The 10,416-nt window shown below is 29.6% G+C and overlaps 1 protein-coding gene across 1 annotated transcript in view; it reads left to right on the top strand.

The window, feature by feature from the left end:
- Window positions 1-5,837: 5,837 nt before the first annotated feature.
- Window positions 5,838-10,416, top strand: part of LOC115235594 (aromatic amino acid aminotransferase DDB_G0287711-like) — a gene marked incomplete at its 3' end in the record, with an annotated part of 6,135 nt that continues 1,556 nt past the window's right edge. Inside the window, exons 1-3 of the mRNA XM_029807490.1 lie at window positions 5,838-8,391; window positions 8,985-9,150; window positions 10,276-10,412. Of these exons, the coding sequence (XP_029663350.1) occupies window positions 8,325-8,391; window positions 8,985-9,150; window positions 10,276-10,412 (370 nt within the window). The remainder of the gene's footprint in view (window positions 8,392-8,984; window positions 9,151-10,275; window positions 10,413-10,416) is intronic.

Raw genomic sequence — 10,416 nt, 5'->3', positions numbered from 1 at the left:
TCTTTCCCTTCACATCTCTCTTCCCTCGTATATTGACTCCTTCTCAGGAGTGTTTCCGCGCGACGTTGCCAGGAATCTGATCGTTCTAAAAGTTCACGTGTGTTTTCTTTCGATTCGATTTCATCTCTATTGCTGAGACATTTGAAATAGTTTTACGAAACAGAAAAAACGAAAGGGGAGAATAGAAAACAGTGACGGATAAAAGCGCATTACAATAGACGAAAGATGTATCGTGATAATGCAAGAAATGTCGTTAAATCTTTCGTTGCATTTAAATTCTAACGAGATTCTCTTTGCTTGAAGCTTTTTAAACTTATCTATAATGAAACGAGAATCGTCTCTCAGCCACTTCGCTATTCTTTTGATCGATTCTTTTGGCTCAAGAATAGTGCTTTGTTCAAAAACAGTATTTTACATCACGTGTCAATAGACGAAAGATGTATCGTGATAATGCAAGAAATGTCGTTAAATCTTTCGTTGCATTTAAATTCTAACGAGATTCTCTTTGCTTGAAGCTTTTTAAACTTATCTATAATGAAACGAGAATCGTCTCTCAGCCACTTCGCTATTCGCGAAATAGCTACGTCTTGATCGATTCTTTTGGCTCAAGAATAGTGCTTTGTTCAAAAACAGTATTTTACATCACGTGTACTGAATATTTTCTAAAGTTAGATAGAGAAACAAACTAAGAACCGCAATGGTGCGGTCGCACGGAACCTCTCTCATATTAAAGATTATAGACCTTCGTACTTTTATATAATTTTTCTACTCTTCGACATTAGATACTTTAAGAGTAAGGAGCCGTTACTACAACTCGCGCCTAGACTCACTAAGCATTTCTATACACACGACTGTACAATCTTCTCTCAACTCGGATTCCTCATTTCAGAATATCGCATTCTCTTCCCGTTGATTGATATTGACAAGAGCGTTCATCATTAAAAGTAATAATTAGAATTATCTCTTCAAAGCATTAAAAATATTGTTCAAGTTTCGAGTGATTAATTCGGACAACATTATTTGATAAGAAATTATATTGTTATAGAAATTATATTATTGTTGCGATCTCGTCGCGTGATATCAATCAACTGATATCAGTCACTCTTCTTCATTGATTCTTGATATTTCTTTCGTTGGATCCACTTATTATATGTATTGTGCCAAAGTAAAGATTTATACGAGTTAGCAAAAAGTTTTCTTTAATTATTATCTTTACTCGCTTTCAGTTATATTTTAAAAATCACTCTTAATGAGCTTAATGAGTTGAATTGATGTCAATTTTATATATATATTTTATCAGCGTTTTTTTCTATAAATTTATAAAAAGCGTTTGGATTGATTCTAAATAATGTGAGAATTTAGGAATGTTAAAACCGAATATATACCAGGTGAATCATTATACATAGATATATAGAATTATCACGATATAGTGTTCTTTTAAAATGCAAAACAGTTTTTTTACTATTCATTTCCGTCTAAAGCAATTATGGAAAAAATTAATATGTATAAAAGATGATATGCATAAAAGATGAATCACCTTGTATATATAAATACGGATAATATAAATTAAAGCTTTGGCAATTCTTTCAACTTTTGTGTAAAAACTATATTATATCCTCTCTGTTCTACCGTCTATATTTTATATAATATACACGAAAATTCATTTTCTTTTTAGATTTCTTCAGGTGATTATGTTTAAACTTGGTCAGATACGTCTTCTTTTGTAATTCTTTAGCGAAACACATAACAGCCCTGACTCAAGTTTTTTATTTCATTCCTTCCAAAAAATATGCTCTATCCATTATTAAAAACAAAACTCTATCTTTGCGACTCGTATCTGATTACGTTTAAGCTCTCACTACTCTCACATTGGTGCACAAGACGCATGTTTGTAACGCTAATTTAGGTCAAAAAATTAGCAGTAAATTTAAAATGATGAAAAGGAGGAATGAAAAAAATTTAAATATATTATTAAGCAAAATAATTTAATATTTCTTACATGACATTATATGCTACATAATATTGTATTGTGGAATGTTTCGAAAAACACGAAGAATACAAAAATATCACTTAAATTTTTCTTTAAGTTAAACACGAAATCACTAATTGTGTGAATCTGAAAAACGTAATTGTAATAATAATGTTAAAGATTATATTCGATCTATCAATTCTATTAAATTTGCTTATTAGATCCGAGAAAATTATATTATATTAATTATGAGAAAACGTGGAAACGTAGCGACATTCGTCGCTTTTGAATATTGTTAGCTTTACGATTAGCGAAATGCAAACGTGCGGCTTCGAGACGTGCACTCCGTTTTCGAGAAGCGAAATTTCAGTTAGATCACTAATCTAAAACTCTCAAGAAGGGTCCCTCAGAAACCGCAATTCTGAAATTCGGTGATGTGAGAATCCGTGCGAACGTGTCGGCTAGTAATGAGAGGATGCGCGTGATACATAAGCCCATTAATTGCGTTATCGTAGAACAAAGAGAAGGAACAAAAACCGACGACTCGGAAATTTAGCTCGCGATAAACTAAACGCAGGCGCAGTCGTTAAGTGTTCCGTTTTGTAAATAGTTCCATTGCGAACCGTATTAATTGCGAGAAGACGTGACGTGGGCTTGGCGGGGGTGCGAGAAAACGCGAGACAAATGATAACGAAAACCAGCGTACAGCAACGGCCTCAAAAACGGTACAGAGATATATTCCGTCGACCAACACGACGGGCTGATAGTGTATTTGGTACAATTTGGCACGAGTGACGACGTCGAAAATAGACATAAATGTGTATTATATTTCGCTATATTATGTTTCGATCTCGAGATATATTTAATTTTAAATAATATTTATAATAATTTTTCATAATTTTTAAAAGCACGAAGTTTTTTTTAATTATATGACAAAATATCATAATATTAAATATTTAATTATATGACAGATATATTTAATTCAATTATTGTTTTATTACACAATAGATCGAAAAAGATTAAAACAAAAAATGTAATAACGTTTTAAATGTTATATTACAATTTGGAAAATACTATGTACAATTTTTTAATTTAAAACTACTGTCAAAGTAATAATACCAAAAAAAGATTAAGAATAATTTATTATATATAATAATAAGATTTAATTTTTCTATTTCGAGAGAATTAAATTGCAATATTACTGTGCTTGCATCTTTATGCGTGCTTGCATTTATGTGTTTGCATCTATGTACTATGATATAGGGGGCCTATTTTTATAAAAAGAATGTTTAAACGTATTGTGTCTAACATACACGATTATCTCAATAAATATAAAATATATATATTAATCTCTTAACAACCAAATATTCTAAAATTAAAAATATAACTCTCTCACTTTCACTCAAAAACATTTAACAATTATTCCGATAAGAGATACAACTGTAAGATATTTACGAGATATATTTTCCCAAAAAAGTATTTTTTAAGGATGTAATAGAAACATATACATATGTATATATGTGTGTATATGTATATTAATAGAAAAGTGATAGAGAGAGAGCTAACTAAAAGAAAATTTAACGCAAGAGAAGTGCGTTGATAAAGCAATCGACGCGTAATGTGTTAACTGCCACACAACACACGGTAACTTGTAGAATTTATAGAAGAATGTATGTATGTATATATATTTTATTGCCAGGTATCATAAAAAATTATGATGCGCATCCCGTGAAAATTACCGATGTTTTACAACTAAAACTAGAAATTGGAGAATTATATATGGCTAATGAAATTCTATTCAAATGTCGACATAATTTATTTAAATCAAATTTTTTTTTTTTTATTTTTATCTATTGTGAGAGATATTTTTAACTCAGTTCCTGTCAAACTTTCTACTGCAAATATGTTAGTAGTTCGTTGGAGAACTTTGACTTCTTTTATTTTTTCGTTGGGATGTTATCCGATATTATTATTGGATCGAACGTCACTCGATCAAGCCAGTTGCAAAAATCAATTAGAAAAACAGATAGAATAAACACGATGTTGAATTTATGTTCGACAAATAAAATGCGTTAACACGAGCCCCGTTTTGTCGGTCGCCGGAACAAAACCCGAAATGCCGAACGTTCTGTTCGACGTCGATGGCTCTTTTTTTACCCGAGATCGATCAAAAATCCATCCGACTGCCGATCAGCGCGTGATCGATCGATCGATATCGAATAGAGCGTTTATCGGGCAGGGTAATATAATAAGTTAAAATGTTATCCGAAGTGTTAAAGAAAAAAAAAAAAAACAGCAAAGGCGATGGAAATAGTGACATACACGCTTACAAATACACGTGATTACATCCACACAAACAGGTATATACACACACACACATACATACACACACACGTACAAGATGTTAATAAATTGGAGAATAAATGTTACGAGTATATTTCAAAATTTCTATTGTCCCTTTAGTACCATCTCATCGATACTGTTTAATGGCGCGACGAATAAAAAGCAAAATTTTTACTAGAACTTGATCAGTTTTTAAAGTATAAAATAATCAAATGTATTTAATATTTATTTATAATTACTAATACCGCATTACTATTTTAGTTTTTATATTTCAAAATGTTGATGATCACGTCTTATATGTAATGACTAGACAATATTATATCTAAATGTTTTATCCAATGATATTGCAAAAAAGAACTTGTTGAGATAGATCGAGATAAGATAATATATCACAAGAGATACGATATGTCACAGATATCGAGATCGTGTCACCACAAGAAACGAAAACTCGAGATTTTCTTTCGAACACATTTTAATAGCAAAAGAGTTTATTTCAGAATAGTAAATTTAAAATGATGAAAAGGAGGAATGAAAAAAATTTAAATATATTATTAAGCAAAATAATTTAATATTTCTTACATGACATTATATGCTACATAATATTGTATTGTGGAATGTTTCGAAAAACACGAAGAATACAAAAATATCACTTAAATTTTTCTTTAAGTTAAACACGAAATCACTAATTGTGTGAATCTGAAAAACGTAATTGTAATAATAATGTTAAAGATTATATTCGATCTATCAATTCTATTAAATTTGCTTATTAGATCCGAGAAAATTATATTATATTAATTATGAGAAAACGTGGAAACGTAGCGACATTCGTCGCTTTTGAATATTGTTAGCTTTACGATTAGCGAAATGCAAACGTGCGGCTTCGAGACGTGCACTCCGTTTTCGAGAAGCGAAATTTCAGTTAGATCACTAATCTAAAACTCTCAAGAAGGGTCCCTCAGAAACCGCAATTCTGAAATTCGGTGATGTGAGAATCCGTGCGAACGTGTCGGCTAGTAATGAGAGGATGCGCGTGATACATAAGCCCATTAATTGCGTTATCGTAGAACAAAGAGAAGGAACAAAAACCGACGACTCGGAAATTTAGCTCGCGATAAACTAAACGCAGGCGCAGTCGTTAAGTGTTCCGTTTTGTAAATAGTTCCATTGCGAACCGTATTAATTGCGAGAAGACGTGACGTGGGCTTGGCGGGGGTGCGAGAAAACGCGAGACAAATGATAACGAAAACCAGCGTACAGCAACGGCCTCAAAAACGGTACAGAGATATATTCCGTCGACCAACACGACGGGCTGATAGTGTATTTGGTACAATTTGGCACGAGTGACGACGTCGAAAATAGACATAAATGTGTATTATATTTCGCTATATTATGTTTCGATCTCGAGATATATTTAATTTTAAATAATATTTATAATAATTTTTCATAATTTTTAAAAGCACGAAGTTTTTTTTAATTATATGACAAAATATCATAATATTAAATATTTAATTATATGACAGATATATTTAATTCAATTATTGTTTTATTACACAATAGATCGAAAAAGATTAAAACAAAAAATGTAATAACGTTTTAAATGTTATATTACAATTTGGAAAATACTATGTACAATTTTTTAATTTAAAACTACTGTCAAAGTAATAATACCAAAAAAAGATTAAGAATAATTTATTATATATAATAATAAGATTTAATTTTTCTATTTCGAGAGAATTAAATTGCAATATTACTGTGCTTGCATCTTTATGCGTGCTTGCATTTATGTGTTTGCATCTATGTACTATGATATAGGGGGCCTATTTTTATAAAAAGAATGTTTAAACGTATTGTGTCTAACATACACGATTATCTCAATAAATATAAAATATATATATTAATCTCTTAACAACCAAATATTCTAAAATTAAAAATATAACTCTCTCACTTTCACTCAAAAACATTTAACAATTATTCCGATAAGAGATACAACTGTAAGATATTTACGAGATATATTTTCCCAAAAAAGTATTTTTTAAGGATGTAATAGAAACATATACATATGTATATATGTGTGTATATGTATATTAATAGAAAAGTGATAGAGAGAGAGCTAACTAAAAGAAAACTTAACGCAAGAGAAGTGCGTTGATAAAGCAATCGACGCGTAATGTGTTAACTGCCACACAACACACGGTAACTTGTAGAATTTATAGAAGAATGTATGTATGTATATATATTTTATTGCCAGGTATCATAAAAAATTATGATGCGCATCCCGTGAAAATTACCGATGTTTTACAACTAAAACTAGAAATTGGAGAATTATATATGGCTAATGAAATTCTATTCAAATGTCGACATAATTTATTTAAATCAAATTTTTTTTTTTTTATTTTTATCTATTGTGAGAGATATTTTTAACTCAGTTCCTGTCAAACTTTCTACTGCAAATATGTTAGTAGTTCGTTGGAGAACTTTGACTTCTTTTATTTTTTCGTTGGGATGTTATCCGATATTATTATTGGATCGAACGTCACTCGATCAAGCCAGTTGCAAAAATCAATTAGAAAAACAGATAGAATAAACACGATGTTGAATTTATGTTCGACAAATAAAATGCGTTAACACGAGCCCCGTTTTGTCGGTCGCCGGAACAAAACCCGAAATGCCGAACGTTCTGTTCGACGTCGATGGCTCTTTTTTTACCCGAGATCGATCAAAAATCCATCCGACTGCCGATCAGCGCGTGATCGATCGATCGATATCGAATAGAGCGTTTATCGGGCAGGGTAATATAATAAGTTAAAATGTTATCCGAAGTGTTAAAGAAAAAAAAAAAAAAACAGCAAAGGCGATGGAAATAGTGACATACACGCTTACAAATACACGTGATTACATCCACACAAACAGGTATATACACACACACACATACATACACACACACGTACAAGATGTTAATAAATTGGAGAATAAATGTTACGAGTATATTTCAAAATTTCTATTGTCCCTTTAGTACCATCTCATCGATACTGTTTAATGGCGCGACGAATAAAAAGCAAAATTTTTACTAGAACTTGATCAGTTTTTAAAGTATAAAATAATCAAATGTATTTAATATTTATTTATAATTACTAATACCGCATTACTATTTTAGTTTTTATATTTCAAAATGTTGATGATCACGTCTTATATGTAATGACTAGACAATATTATATCTAAATGTTTTATCCAATGATATTGCAAAAAAGAACTTGTTGAGATAGATCGAGATAAGATAATATATCACAAGAGATACGATATGTCACAGATATCGAGATCGTGTCACCACAAGAAACGAAAACTCGAGATTTTCTTTCGAACACATTTTAATAGCAAAAGAGTTTATTTCAGAATAAATTCTTCAAATTTATATTTTAATATTTTGTAAATTTTTAATTACTCTTTTATGGATTATGATTAATTTTCTAGCAAATGAGAGGAAATTAAGCAATATTAAATATAAAATTCTATTAACGTCTACTTTGCGGCGCATATAATCTTTTGATACAATGCCTTGACGGCGGAATAATTGCTCAAAATCCAAGAATTTTGTTTTGAACTTTATAACAAAATCTAGCATTAAATGATGTGATTTCTCCATTTGTTGCGCTTAGCACATATTATTGATTATAAAATAGAGATAAAGTCATGATACAATGCCTTGACGGCGGAATAATTAGCTTGCTCAAAATCCAAGAATTTTGTTTTGAACTTTATAACAAAATCTAGCATTAAATGATGTGATTTCTCCATTTGTTGCGCTTAGCACATATTATTGATTATAAAATAGAGATAAAGTCATGAGGCCTCTTAGGCTGTATGTATAATTGGTCTTATCATGGAAGCTGTATGATAACCTTTTTAAATAATATACACATTGAACCAAGTCAGTGCGATAGTATTCATAACCGCGGCAGATTTCGGCGAGAGAATAACCATTGTGACAGTTACCGCGCGCGATATAACTCTCATCATGGATCATACTAAATTCTTTTCTAAAATCGCTACTAAACGGAAGTCCAACTTAATTAGGCAATTGAGTAAGTTGTTATATATATTGCATTCATTTTCTATGTTTCTATTTACCCATTCAAAGTCTTATACGGAAACGTATAAAAGTGTTCACCTCCGATGTTTTATAATTTTATATAACACCATATATTTTTTACTTACATATTTTTTATACTATTGCTTCCTTGTACATTGGGAATCAAAAAATCGAAACTTGATATATTTAATTTTAAGCAAATATATATATCGTTGAGTCATGTAGTAAAATGTCCTTAAAAATTCTTTTGTAGTATTTAATGCACTTTTTAATCGTATATTTAGAATTTTTGAAAATATATACTTTTCATAATAATAAAATCTATAGAAATATAATAATAGAAATGATATATGCTTCCTATCATGACCCAAACATTTAAAAATTTTTACAAAGACAAAAATATACAAATTTTAATCCTAAAACGTACGAAATTTTGAATGAAAAAATATGTAATAAACGAAAATTATAAACGCAAGAATATATTTTTTATCTGCTTATATCAATTTATTCTTTTCGAAACAGAATTAATAAAATGGATATTCTTGACTATTAATCTAATGTATCACGTTTTAAATTTCTAATTAGACGATCTCTACCTATCGAAGTCAAATTGTATAACTTTTGCTGGTGGTTTGCCAAACGTCGCTACATATCCTGTCGAAGATATTTCCCTGACATACAAGCACGACAATTTAATAAAATTTAGCAAGCCTGAATTGACTGTAGCGTTGCAATATGGAAGTACACAAGGGTAAGTAATATTAATAAATTAATGCATAACAGAAATATAATATTAATAAGTATATAGAGTTATTTTCGAGTTATTTTTTATATAAAAAATAAAAAACTGATTTTTATTAAAAATTAAATTAGAAATTAATTTTTTTATTATTAATTCAAACATTCTAATTCAATATTTTGTTCTGTAATATTTTTTTTTATATACATATACATGGTGGGGCCACACGTTCCGGCCAGACTTTGAGATTTTATAGGAGATTTAATTTTGAACAAAAAGTTCCTATAAACATGGGTCGAAAAATGCTTCCTTAAAAAGTTAGCGCTTTTTTCATTTTTAATCATTTTCTACTATTACAGTGCTATTTTAATTTAAAAAAAAGAATTATTTTATTTTTATGAAAGAAAAAGATTTTTATTTTTTATTTTTATTGATTTTTTCCAAGAAATTTATTAAGTTTCATTTTCTTTTTATTTCATTTTCTTTTCACTTTCTGTTCTTCCTTTCAGCCTCCTATGGTGATTGGTTTACACAATGCAGAAAAGTAAAATTTTTGTAGTGGTATAACAAGCAAGATAAACATTAAAAACTAGCTAAACTAGCTATAACAGCATAAATGAAGAGTATTTTTAAAAAGCTCTACCACTGATGGCCGAAAAAAACCTTTTTTTGTACATTTGAAAATGATTATCTCAAAACTTATGGAACGTGCTACAATCATTTTGATCTTATTTGAAAAATAATTTAATTCTCTACAACTTTTGTTTCAGTACTTTTTGTTAAAAAACGCATATTTTCCTTGATATTCGCAAAAATGTATAAAATAACCATGATTTTAGAGGTTTTTGGGCGCTAACTTTTTAAAGAAGCATTTTTCGATCCATGTTTATAAAAAACTTTTTGTTCACAATTAAACTTCCTATAAAATCTCAAAGTCTGGCCGGAACGTTTGGGTCCACTCTGTATATATTATGATTATAAATTTTATATATATTAATTGTCATAATATATATATAACATACGAAAGAACAAGTTTTTATTACTTTATCGATAAATATATATATATATATAGAATATTTTTCAATTTATTGGTCACATTTCTAACGCGCGTATCTGTGGATGTGTATTTTTCTCAAGTTATAAGCCGCTATTGGAAAAATGGAAGGAATTCCAGAAAACATGGCATACACCAATGCAAAATAATTGGGATATCGTAATCACGCACGGTTCTCTGGACGCTTGTAATAAAATCTTTGAAATGATGATCGACAAAAATGA

The sequence above is a fragment of the Formica exsecta genome, unplaced genomic scaffold, assembly GCF_003651465.1.
Source record: "Formica exsecta isolate Colony F162 unplaced genomic scaffold, ASM365146v1 scaffold228, whole genome shotgun sequence".
NCBI lineage: Eukaryota > Metazoa > Arthropoda > Insecta > Hymenoptera > Formicidae > Formica > Formica exsecta.
This window is presented reverse-complemented; position numbering and strand designations above follow the sequence as displayed.